General features: G+C 37.0%; 1 protein-coding gene across 8 annotated transcripts in view; it reads left to right on the top strand.

The window, feature by feature from the left end:
- CDC42BPA (CDC42 binding protein kinase alpha) overlaps window positions 1-12,355 on the top strand; it is a 188,571-nt gene that overhangs the window by 117,335 nt on the left and 58,881 nt on the right. For 6 of the 8 annotated variants that reach the window (XM_040612196.1, XM_040612195.1, XM_040612194.1 and 3 more), the window contains exons 13-16: window positions 2,835-2,968; window positions 4,585-4,827; window positions 5,072-5,182; window positions 9,063-9,310. In XM_040612196.1, the coding sequence (XP_040468130.1) occupies window positions 2,835-2,968; window positions 4,585-4,827; window positions 5,072-5,182; window positions 9,063-9,310 (736 nt within the window). The remainder of the gene's footprint in view (window positions 1-2,834; window positions 2,969-4,584; window positions 4,828-5,071; window positions 5,183-9,062; window positions 9,311-12,355) is intronic. The other 2 variants (XM_040612197.1, XM_040612198.1) reach the window with 2 other exon arrangements.

Raw genomic sequence — 12,355 nt, 5'->3', positions numbered from 1 at the left:
AACTTAGTTTCCAGACATTTTATATATTATGAGGCAGCAGCACACTATGTATGAGCTGCAGACTGCAGCACATAGATTATATGTTTTTAAAATTGTGCAGTCAGAAAAAAGTCTGTTATGGATACAGTTGGACAGTTGCTCTGGCATGTTGCAGCAGTTTCATTTTGTACCCTAAGCATTATTTTTGGATGTGGAGAGGGCTTGACTAGCTCAGGATCACACTGGTCTTGAGTGATGCTATGTTGGCACTATGTCAGGACAAAGGTTTTTGTGAAGTTTCTCTCCAGCCAAATGTCCCTCCACTTGCTGCTGTAATGATGAAAAAGACAACGCTATCAGAAACCTCTGTTCTGCAGCAGTCCTTAACTCTGAGTTTGGCTCTTCGCAACCACTGAAAAGTAACATCTACAAGAACAGCTTTTGAATGGGACTAGTCCTTTGTAGAAAAGCATCAGGATCAGCTTTAAGTTACATTTTTATTCTTGACTGTTGAGCTGCACCTTAGATTTAAGCTCATTACTGAAGGTATTACTCTCTTCCTTTTGGTAATGAAAAAAAAAAAGGTGTAGGAACATTCCCCAACACAACTGATAGCAGTTTTCAAATGAAAAATAAGTCAATGCCTGTCAAAGGTGGTTAATATTGAGAAGGTTTTCCCTTCATAATCTGCTTCATGCCACATATATATATGTATATTTATTCCTAGATACAATATGTGCTTTTGTTTTTTGGGTTGGAAGTGAATAATGTGATAAGGAACATGCAGTTGTCTAATCCATCCCCAGTCACCACATAACTTTCCCAGTATATACTTGAATCCCTTGTTTTGTCCAGACAATACAGCCATTAGTTAGAAGATAGTAATTTGTGCCTGGAGTTGTGACTACTACAAGCTGATTTGATAAAATTGGGAAGAGAGAACAATGTATTTTGATTGGTTATATGGGTTTTTTTGGTGAGATAGATTTTAAAACTAAATTAATGACAGAATGCAGGCACAAACCAAACAATGGACATGCCTGAACGCTTCCAAATTTAGGGAGCTAGTTCCAGGTTTTCTGGGTGGCCTTTAAAACATCTAGATGTCCAAATCTGCATCTGATGAACTTTAAGAAAGTTCAGTTCAGGTGCAGAGCTGAACTTTATGCTTTGGGCTCATCTCTTGGGCAATTACATCTAATGTAATAACATCCTACAGTGAGTGCTTGCATATATTAGCTAAAATGTTTGCAACAACTAGGGTGATGAATGGAAACTTTCTATTTACTACACGTCACAACTAGCTTTTGGTTATATTCTTTAACCTGTTTTACTGCCTCTTCTGGAGCTGTGTAAGTAAACACCTGCTTAAAAAGGTAATAAAAAATGAATACGAAATTGTGTCAGATTTGGGAGTCTCACCGGGGAGACCTTAGAAAAATACATTTTTCTTGTCCATCTAGTTTTCCAGGAAATGACAAGCTAGCATATGCTTTCAATTTTTGAGGTCAAAGTTATAATTTTTGTTCGCTAAGTTACATAGGAGAAAACTTTGAGGAATCTGTAATGTTGCCAAATATGTAAAGGGCAGTGATGGAAGAAGAAAACAGAGCTGTGGAACAAAGTAGTTCACGCACGGAAGAGAGATTTATCTTGGCTCAGCAGAGCCATATATAAGCTTTCTTTTTGCTGGTGACTTCAGAGTAGACTACATAAGAGAGGCAGTTAATTTCTGGCTTTGAGCTACATCTCTTCTTTAAATGCATTCTTTAAAATTTTTAAACAAAAGTCAATGAATTAAAACAATATTGAATATTTGTCCTGGTATAAGCTAATGGTATTCATTTGCTTATAAAATCCTTTTGTTCCAGAAATTGCAGCTCTTCAAAATGTATCTGTTTTTATATTTGATATCTCCAAGAGCCAGTCTCTTAGGGTTGCATTTAGGAAAATGTAGTAAAAGGCTCTCATTAAGAGTATAGATGGGTTCCTGTTCTGTGGGTAAATACATATGATCTGAAGACCTGCCACAGCTGAAATCAAAGGCAAAATTTCCAGTGATTTCACAGAACTTGGAATTAGCCTACCTTCATATATATCTTGCTCTGAATTCTTGTTTTTAAGTGAAGGACTGGTGGGGAAGGGGCAGGAAATAACCCACTAACTAGAAATTTTAAATTGTCATATTTTAGGGATTTCACCTTTTCATGTTGTAGCATTTGAGCATATTATATGATGTTATTTAGCTGTGGTGTAGAAATGTACTGTCACTGTGTAACTGACAGTTGGTAAAAAACTGTAACAGTTTTCTTGCATTTATAGTAGTAATAAAGGGGATCACATAAACGCAAGTGGTTTTCACACTAGAAATAAGTAAAATCATCTGAAGTTAATTTTAAGTGTATCAACAGTAGAAATGCTTGCCAGCTCTTGAGTGACCTGTTATTTTTACTGTTTTTCTGGGGGAATTTGGGGGGAGGAGGGAGACTGTTTATAATTAGTGTCATAAAAGATGCATTATATATTACATCACAGTGCCTAAAAGTCAAATGTATAGGTTATGTTAAAGCATAGCTTACAGAATTATGTATAGCGCATGAATATTACTATGTGAAAAGCCAAATTGTTACCGTTTTCTATGTTGTTTTGCAGCAAGCTGTGACCTTTTATTCTGTTCCATTAAAAGCAGATAATGGCAGTTGAAGCAACCTACTCCCTATTCTAAACCAGATAAGATTTTGTGATTAAATGGAAACCAGAACAAATACTGGAGGGGCTTCAAGCAGCTACACTGTGCTATTCTGAAAGAATGATTTTTTTCCTTAACATATTTAGAAGTCTACTGCTTTTTCTAGATTCTGGTCAGCTAGAACAGCAACTTGAGGAGGCCAGCACTGCAAGGCGGGAGTTGGATGATGCTTCCAAACAAATAAAAGCTTTTGAAAAGCAGGTCAGAACTCTGAAGCAAGAGAGGGAAGATCTTAATAAGGTAAAAGCATTTTGTCAGCAACTCTTCCAAACCCTGAAGACTGTTTTATTTTTGTTCACTTTGCTTGAAATAACTTTCAAGTGTAAAATTAATGAGCAGATAACAAATGTGTAGTGTGACCTACTTTGCTTTTTTTTTTTTTTTTTTTAAGAGAAGGATGTTATTTAAGGTGTTGCATGTACAACTGCTGGATGGTCCTAGGTGACTACTTCCAGATAGTGAACTACTCCATGATCCAAGTTGCCTGATGGCTGCAGAGTTTTTATAGCTTCAGATCAAGGTGGTAATGATAATGGTTAGAAGACAAAGCAGAGGACTATTCCAGACAACTAATATAACATGAAGTATGGCTGAAACTGTAGCAGGGGAAAAATGTTAAGAATATGGTATTAAGACTGTATCACAGAACTCTTCCCAGAAGAGAGATGTGAAAAATTGCCCAAATATGAAGATTCAAAAGTAATTTGAAATAACTACAGTTAAAGAATACTAGGTTTATTTCTTCTTCTCTGTCTCCCGATTCTTTGTTTTCTTATTTACAATGTACTGTCTTTGGTGGATCTTTTTTGTGATCATGGTTAGATCAGCCTGTAATCAGGTGTGAAATACATTAGCCTGTTTCTCATCATGATTATATTGGCCCAGTATTTTATGGTCCACACTCAGTGCTGATGTGCCAGCTGTATTTAACGCTGTTTCTTTTAACTCTTTAAGGCTCTTACAACCTTGAAAGCTGCCACTTTCTCCAAGAAAGACCATCTCTCTTCTAAAACAACTTGTAGTAATTAGGACCTCTTTTTATCAACCTTAGAAAATGCTTTTAAATTTGCATAGTTGTCAACAATGCCAAATATTAATTCTTCCTGCCACTCTTCTTTTCATCTTCAGACATGCTTTTCCTTGCTTCTTTGTTCTGCTCCGGTTTGGCTGAACATCATTAAAACATTTAAACAGTTGTGGTCCCTCATTCATAATGTAATAGCACAGATCTAGGACACAGCAAGCTTTGTGAAGGTATTGTGCTGTAGGATTATCACAGCACTGGCAGCGTTATTTCATGTCGGTTCCTTTAAAATAATAATTATCATATAATGCTGTTAATCACTTCAGTGTTCTGTTGCCTGAAACTTTCTGTAATATTTGCTATTATGGTACAGTGTGTGGAAATCATACTCGCCATTGCAGGTCAGTTTTCAAAAGTTTCTACAGTAGAATTTTTCATAGAGCAGAGTTTTCCATTCAGTTAATGCAAAAACTTTTTTAATCATCTAGCAGTTGACATAAGTACTATTCTTTTTATTCATTTAAGTAGTTCTTCAAAAACTATGCTAATGACATATGTCAATGCGCTTGAAAGCCTTTGTGTTTAACCTGTCCTAATGGAATAAATTCCAACTTGGTTTACATTTATGCGGTTTTGCTAACTTCAGTAGTGTAAACCCTGGCCTCTTTCCCTATTTATAGAGGCATGCAATCTGTATCATAGATATATTCATGAAAAGAAATGAATATGCAGTTTCTATTCACTCTGGAGAATGTGTTAGATGCTCATCCAAACACAGAATTGGCCTTACAGCTTTCTAGGTTTATTACTTAATTCTTTTTTTAAACTGTAGGAACTGGCAGAGTCTAGTGACAGATTAAAATCCCAAGCCAAAGAGCTGAAAGATGCACACAGCCAGCGGAAATTGGCAATGCAGGAGTTCTCAGAGATGAACGAGCGGCTGACAGACTTGCACTCCCAAAAACAAAAGCTTGCCCGCCAGCTCCGAGATAAGGAGGAAGAAATGGAAGTGGTGATGCAAAAAGTAGAAAGTTTAAGGCAAGATTTACGCAGAACAGAGAGACTTAAAAAAGAAGTAAGTGGTGAGAAGACTGTTTAGAATCTATGAAATAGTAGTTACATGTAAGGTTTTCTGACAAAGTAATTTTTTTATGTTATTTGTAAATCTTTAACTCTTTGTTGTTTCAAACAGTACCAATTTTGTTTTCTAAGAATTTGAAGTGTTCAGTTTAGTGCTGAAGATTTATCTCTTCTATTGAAAAACATTTTGGAAAGAAAAATAAGAATCCTACCTATTAAAAATGTATGTACTTTTGTAGCTGGAAGTCCAAGCTGAAGCCGCAGCTGCTGAGGCATCCAAAGACAGGAAATTGCGAGAGAGAAGTGAACAGTACTCTAAGCAGTTGGAAAGCGAAGTAGAAGGGCTAAAGGTTAGTCTGTTTTGATATTAACACCTTCAAACTTACTAGTCAAGTAGGACTTGGATCTGTTTAATTGCTTTCAGATGGAGGACGAAAAGGGTATTGTCAGTTCGTCACTTCAGTTGACGCTGAATGTTAATGCAAGCATGCATCGCGTTATTGTCCAAAAAATGAACATTTGCCTAATCCACTTTTCAGGCCAGTGTGCTTGCTGCACACCGAAGTATTTCTTAATACTCACTGTTTTCTTACCAAATTGCTTCTGTTATTACTTTATTTAACTTTACCTGTTAAAAGCGCTTTCTTTTTTTTTTGTAGTGTAGGGTGGTTGACTATTTGTGTGTGCAGGTTCAGAAGCCTGTGCAGGTTTCTGTGTAGGTGTTCTGTGTACTATGTTGGTCCTGAGCGTGTCAGTCAACAGAAAGATGGTTTTCTCTGCTATAGATGTCAACTGATGTAACTGTAAAGGAAATTTTTAGTGTATTCTGCCTCTCAGCCAGAAGTTGAGACATTTTTGCACAAGAACAGTATTGAGCGTGAAGGCTTTGTTTATATTGATGAGATTGCTCACACGTATATGTGTTCTTAGGAGAAGAAATTTAAGTAAACCAAGAATGTTAACTGTTATTCTATGATTTAGCATTTTATACTGTGCTCTGAACAAATCAAGAGTTTCTCAGAAATTGAATGATAAGGATTTTCATTTCCACATGAAGATTGCTGTTCATTTACAGCAAAATCCTGTTTCCAATGTTTCATTCAGTAGGATAAATCTAAACTTTTTATACAAAATGCCAAATTAGGCCTATTCTGATCTTAATTTACATGAATAACATGGGGATTTTATTAGAATTATGTGGGACATTAAGTCACTGCATAGAAAATTTGGGACTTTTTTGTGAACATTTTTTTATTTTGCCGTGTTTTTTTAAATGAAAATAAGGAAATCCAGTCAGTATGAAGTTTGGATTTATAAAGTTTCTACTGCAGTGAATTCAGATTGTTACCTGAAAATCAAGATGTATTTCTTCTGTTTTCATGAATCTTCACCATCAGCAAGAAGTTTGTTGACAGTTTTGAGAGGCGAGAAGAATTTATTGGAGATCTATTAAGAATAAATGATCTGCTGATTTATAACAACAGGGCAAGTTTATTGGAAGAGGAAAGGGAACTGGTAGCTTGTTCAATAATACTTCACAATACAGTAAGCATACTTTGGATCACATGCAGTTTTGATGGTGATTTATCCATTCAGAAAAAGCTCTGCATGGCTCTTAAGTTCAGGAGGCTATCAGAGAGGAAAGGTCAATATTTAAAGAAAAAAGGAAAGTTTCTTCAAATGAGAATAGAAATGCCCATAAATGATGGCAGATTAAGTGTAAACAGGATGTTGAGGGCTAAATGAAGAGATTTTAGAGAACACTTGGCACTGGAAGCTGAGGTTAATTGTGGAAAGTTCTTTAAACCAAAAGCAGAAGACCACCATAGGAAGCTCGTGGAGCTGCTTGTTGGCAGGACTGAGAAAGGTAATCTCTGAGTTGATAAGGCTGTAGCAGAAACACTCGACGAGTTTTTTGGTGTGTCAAACTTTACTGCTGAAGCAGGGGAGACGGCCACACAGAGCATGTTCTCTGCAGCAGGTTGGTCAGATGAGCTGGGTCAGTCGGAGGATGATATGCAGGAAGCATTGGAGCTGGCCAGTGAGCCAGATTGATGTCACACACACCAGTGGCCTCACTGAGGGGGTTCTGAAGGAACTCGGGTGAGAAGTAAGAGAACTGCTGGCCAAGGCATGCACCTCTTATTACAGACGGCTCACTGTGCTGCTATAATGTTGGTCTGGAAGGTCCTAGGAACTGCAGAGGAGTGGGTGTGTAAGTAAAGAATAAGGTCAGTGAGCTCATGGATGAAGCGGAGCCTGCTGGGCAGGCAGCAGGTGTGCCTTTTGTCCAGCAAAGTCTGCGAAGTTGTCAGTAAGTCTGTGGACAAAGGAGAGCCAGTGGATGTCATGCGTTTGGATTTTCAAAAAAATCAGGCTCAGTATGAGTCAGCAGTGTGCCCTGGCAGCCAAGAGGGCAAACTGCATCCTGGGGTGCATTAAACAGCATCTATCTATCTGTGTGCCAGGAGATGCCTTATGTCTCAGTTGCACCATTTGTCCACTTGAAACTGGCATGTATGAAAACATCTATTTAGAATTTGTGCTTCCATGAGTTCCAAATATATTTTCTGTTTACTATATTACTCTAGTTCTGTGAGCCACTGCACAATACCATCCAGTTTTCTGTTCTACTGCACCATCTGTCTTATGGTCTTAATGGTATCTTCTCATTGTGGAAAAAAATGTGAAATACCACTAAAAATATTTTATGTACCCAATAGATGATGTTGCAAAGCCTAAGCATTTTATGGCCTCCATTGCCATATATGTATGTGTAGGCAGGTCAGCATGTTGGGCAGTAAAAAACAAGTTCAGTAGGTAACTGCCTGTGTATGAAATAAAATTCCTATGCTTACTATCTTTTTTTTTTCTTCTTTAAAAATCTTCCTTTCTCCAAACCATCTCCTCTTAGGATGGCATCTACTTTCTCCAATTCACCATTCTGCATCCTAAGGGCAGGATTTTACTCTTAGATGGAAACAGATGGTCGTTTTGATGAGTTAGAGAAACCAGCGCGGTAGCAGCACATATCTGGCTCGTACACTGAGGGGGGTTGCAGTGTTCTGCTGACACTGACAGCGAGGCCCAGCTTTCTCGTAGCATTTGTCATGGTAGAAATTCAGCTCAGCTGAATGTTCTACAATGACATTTAACTTTTAAAGTCTGTTCATACATCACCCAAAGAAAACTATCCAAAGCCATCTTTAATTAAAGGAGACTGAGAGGATTTTAATATCTCATGGTAAGAATGAAGGTATAATTAACAAAATATCTTCAGTCCTCCTAAAGGTGTGACACAGTCACCATAAGTAGGTTTTCCAGTTACCTGTGCTTTCTCAAATCACAGTGTTTTTATTAAGTTTTTATTAGACTACCTTTAATTACATAGTAAAAAAAAAATAGAAAAAAATTCCAAACCAACTTGTAAGTATGTTTACATTAAAAAGTATGTCCATACTTGGATTTCAGTGCATGCCATGCCACTATCTCATTTTGAACCTGATCTTGCTCCTCCTCTATGTTATGGCAGGACATTGAGTTTAGTGAGTGCAGCATTTGGTGCAAATGTGTATGTATCCTGAAGCAGTGTGTAAAGACTATTGAAATGCCAGAAGACCTCACTAAGAGAGCTATGCAGCTGCGAAAAGTGAAGTAATTACTCTTATTGTTTAAAGCTTGTTTTTCCCTATTAATCCACTATGATGTAAATGGTCAGTTTAAAATAGGTCAGGCTTCCCTCCTGACTGATGCAATCCATATAGTGTTTCTGTAGCTAGATTTCAGCCTTCAGTTAAGCCTCTGCTTGTGTTAGTATAGCTTTTCCATAAATTATTTGTGCTTTAAAATGTATTGACTGTATATCATAGTCCTTATTCTGCATTCCTGAAAGTCTCTTGAACTTGTTGCTGTCAGCTGTGTGAGTGGGAGGATAAAATTCTTCTGTGGTCGCTTTCTGACTGCATGTAAGGGGAGTCAGAATGTGGCCAGAGATGTTTAACGTGATGGTCAGATTTTCAATGGCTTGAAAACTATTACTGCATTTAAATCAAAAGATGATAGAGTACAATTCAGATTTATGCTCTTAACAAATTTTCAAAAAAATTGAGATAGATGTGTTTAACTTAAGTTTGTAATGGGATATTTTCTAAACATACTTATGAATATTATGTTGTTATTAAGCATCATTTTCAGCATTCTTAAGTGCTAACTTGGGGCTGTTTATTTTAGCAAAAACAGGTTGGTCGCTCACCTGGGGTAAGCAGTATAGAACACCAGCAAGAAATCACGAAATTAAAGGCAGATCTGGAAAAGAAAAGTGTTTTCTATGAAGAGGAACTATCTAAACGTGAAATAATGCATGCTAATGAAATAAAAAGCCTGAAGAAAGAACTGCGGGATGCAGAGAGCCAGCAGCTTGCCCTCAAGAAGGAGATCATGATTTTAAAAGACAAGTTAGAGAAAACCAGAAGAGAAAAGTGAGTATTGTATGAAATTTACCTTTAAGCTCAAGATATCTTTTGAAGTCTCCTAGTATGTTTCCAAACGTGCTGTCACTTCCTTAATTGTAGTGCAGGCAGGTACATTTTGGCTGAACTAATGTCAGGGTTGAAACCAGTCACCTTTAAAAATAAAACAGAACAAATCCACATCCCTGTACTGAAACGGTTAATCTTGCACCAGAATTCTTGCACTGGCTGAGCATTTCAAGGTATGTAATGAATTGCAGATTTGCAGCTTGGGGTGGGTTGACCCCTGAAGTTTATGTTGCAGTTTAAAATATTTTTTTTTTGGACGTTTTTTCTTCTGTTTGGTATTTTCATCTTTTGATGCAAAACTCTAGTGTGTTAGAGATCAACTAGTGCCTGCATTTCTGCCAGCACAGGAACAGTCACTTAATGCAGACTAAGGCTAATCCATGCTGGGTTCCATCCAGTGTTAACATCAGTCATCAGACTACTGTAGGCATAAGCTGCTTTATCTCTTCTGACATGGTAATTTGTCAGAGACCTGCTTTTTTCTCTCCAACTTGGTGGAGCTTATAACTGGCCTTGAGAATGTCCCTTGAGGCATTCATCAATAAAACCAATTTTTTTCTGTTGGATAGTGTCATAATGGAAATAGTCGTAAATTGAACATGTTCATTTTCATTCATAAAAAATTCCAAACGCTAACATAGATGCATCTTTTTGCTGCTGTACCAAGGTGTGGCAGATTAGAAAAATCATGGAGAAGTTCCTGCTGAAAGCTTAGCCAAACTATAGCAAGTCCTTGAATACAAGTAGTAAATAAAATACAGACTCTTTCAAAAAAGCTTATGCAAGTAGAGTTGGAAACACTGGTTCTCTGGTAAATTGTTTCCAGCAGGGGTAGCAGATCATACAGCCTAGAATGCAGTGGATGAACTGTTTCTTCCTAGAATACAGCTATTTGTAAGCTGGACATATTAACATACTAGTTTGCTGCTGTGTTCTAGGTTGTGAGAGATAAAACTTGCATCAGCAATGTGTTTTCTTTGTACCACAACTCAAAGTGCTTGCTGACCTCTGAGTTACAAATGCACAAAAGGCTATGCTGTCTTGTAATATATAAAGGTGATAGTATGATAGTCCTTTAATGCCATGTCACTCCAGTAGTGTCTCAGAAGGAGGAATGTTCAATAAAGAATCATTAATACCTCTTTCTGCAGGCTAAACTGCTGCTAAAGATCATACCTCTAAACACTGACCAACCCAAAACCTCCTGGGAAATCTGTCAGAACCATTCTAATGTTGTACAGCTGCAAAATTTTGAACTAGATGCCCATCTAGTGAAATAACAAATGGCCTAGCAATGCTGATTTGCTTCATGCTAGCTAGTTCCTAAACCTTCCTTCAATTTAGTTTCTCTCTATAAATAAGAAAACTGGATGCATATTTAAAATCTATGCTGACATAACCATGTGTTTCTGTATGTATTTCAAGTGTTTTAAACATTTTAAAGCATGAAGAGAAATGGCATCATATAACCAGTATCCAACATTTGGCTCGTAATGGGAAGGGTCTCAACATCGTATGAAGTCAGGTATCCAAGCACATGATCAGTGATTAATGAAGACCTGATCTTAAAAAGCTTTTGTTAAACAGATCTGCAGAATCTCATGCCAGTACTAGGACTCCACAGAAATGGAGAAGTCCACTGTTCAGGGTGTGCTACAGACTGACTTCTGTAGTAGCTCAGGGATTTAGAAGGGAAGCTTAAATATTAGGAATAGAAGAATTGCTGTTGCTGCTCAGTTCTCAGTATTTGGTAGTTTTTCCTTAAGATCGCATGGATTTATTTTTTTTAATTATTTTTTTTTTAATTTCTGCTTACACATACTGTTTTTAGCTTTTGTAATTGGTCATGCAAAGCTTTTTGTGAGTCTTCTAGTACAGAGGTGTTCAATGTAAGCATTGAAAAGGAAGCACCTGGAGGCTTTGTGCTGAAATAAGTAGAATTATTTCAACAATAGGCTTGGGGGTGGGCCTGGGGTCGAAGTGTGCATATACAGTTTGGCAAAAAAATTTGAGTAATCTAAAAATAATCTTTAGTGTATATTAAAAAAAAATAAAAAGGGCTTTGGTAAGAGGACGCAGTTGCATTACGCATAAGGGTTATAGTATAGAGTGGATTACGTAGGTTATTCTAAGCAAGGGTCAGTAACAACTTGGTCAAAATCTGTGTACTTTTTTATGTGTCTTGCATGTTGTGGTGGTTTCCATTCATTTTTTCAAAACAGGTATTTTTTTTCTTTTGTTTCCTTCAAATCAAGCTTTCTTACTTCTGCTATTTCAACAGCGTAAGTCTTTAAGGGAGAGAAACTACCTTTCTGCACAAAATGATCACCCTTTGCCTAAGTCTCATAAACCTCATGCTATTAAAATCGGGAATGTAGGAACCCTGTATCAGGCCAGTGATCTGTGTAGCACGATATTCCATTTCTTAAAATTGTCATGAAATATTTTAGAAAAGGTGCAAGAAACTGTGTAAAATAAATTGTTTGTAGAAGTTTCATTTAAGCCTGTCATTTAATGATAGATTGATAAAGCAGAGCACTTCATAAAACAGCATTTGATTTTTTTTAAATTGTGTGATATAAAGAAGCCTGGGGGCTGGTGTTTGTTTCAGGTCTACTTTTCTTGGTTTCAAAGCAGTAAGATAAAATATTTCTCCACTTTGTACAGCTGCAATAAAGAGCTGGAGTGACAAAGTGATACCATAAAGCTGTTTCACATTGCTTGCATGTGTTTTGCTACAGTTATTTTACTGATAAAAAGAAAGCTGGATCATGTATTATTTCTTAAAGTTCAAGAGCAGATACATAGCTAAATTTTAGATGAGAGAAAAAGCTTGATGGGAGAGAAGGATACCAGGCTTCAAAGCAAATGCATTATTTTGATCTTCCTGGCTGCCCACGGTATGCTTGTGGAGTCAGTTACAGTTCAGTTGTTTGCTGAATTGATATTTGGTTATGATAGATCATACCCGTATTCTCTTCTGTT

This window comes from Falco naumanni, chromosome 12 (genome assembly GCF_017639655.2).
Source record: "Falco naumanni isolate bFalNau1 chromosome 12, bFalNau1.pat, whole genome shotgun sequence".
NCBI classification, from domain to species: Eukaryota; Metazoa; Chordata; class Aves; order Falconiformes; family Falconidae; genus Falco; species Falco naumanni.
Note: the sequence above shows the minus strand (reverse complement) of the source record. Positions and strands in the feature narration are given on the sequence as shown.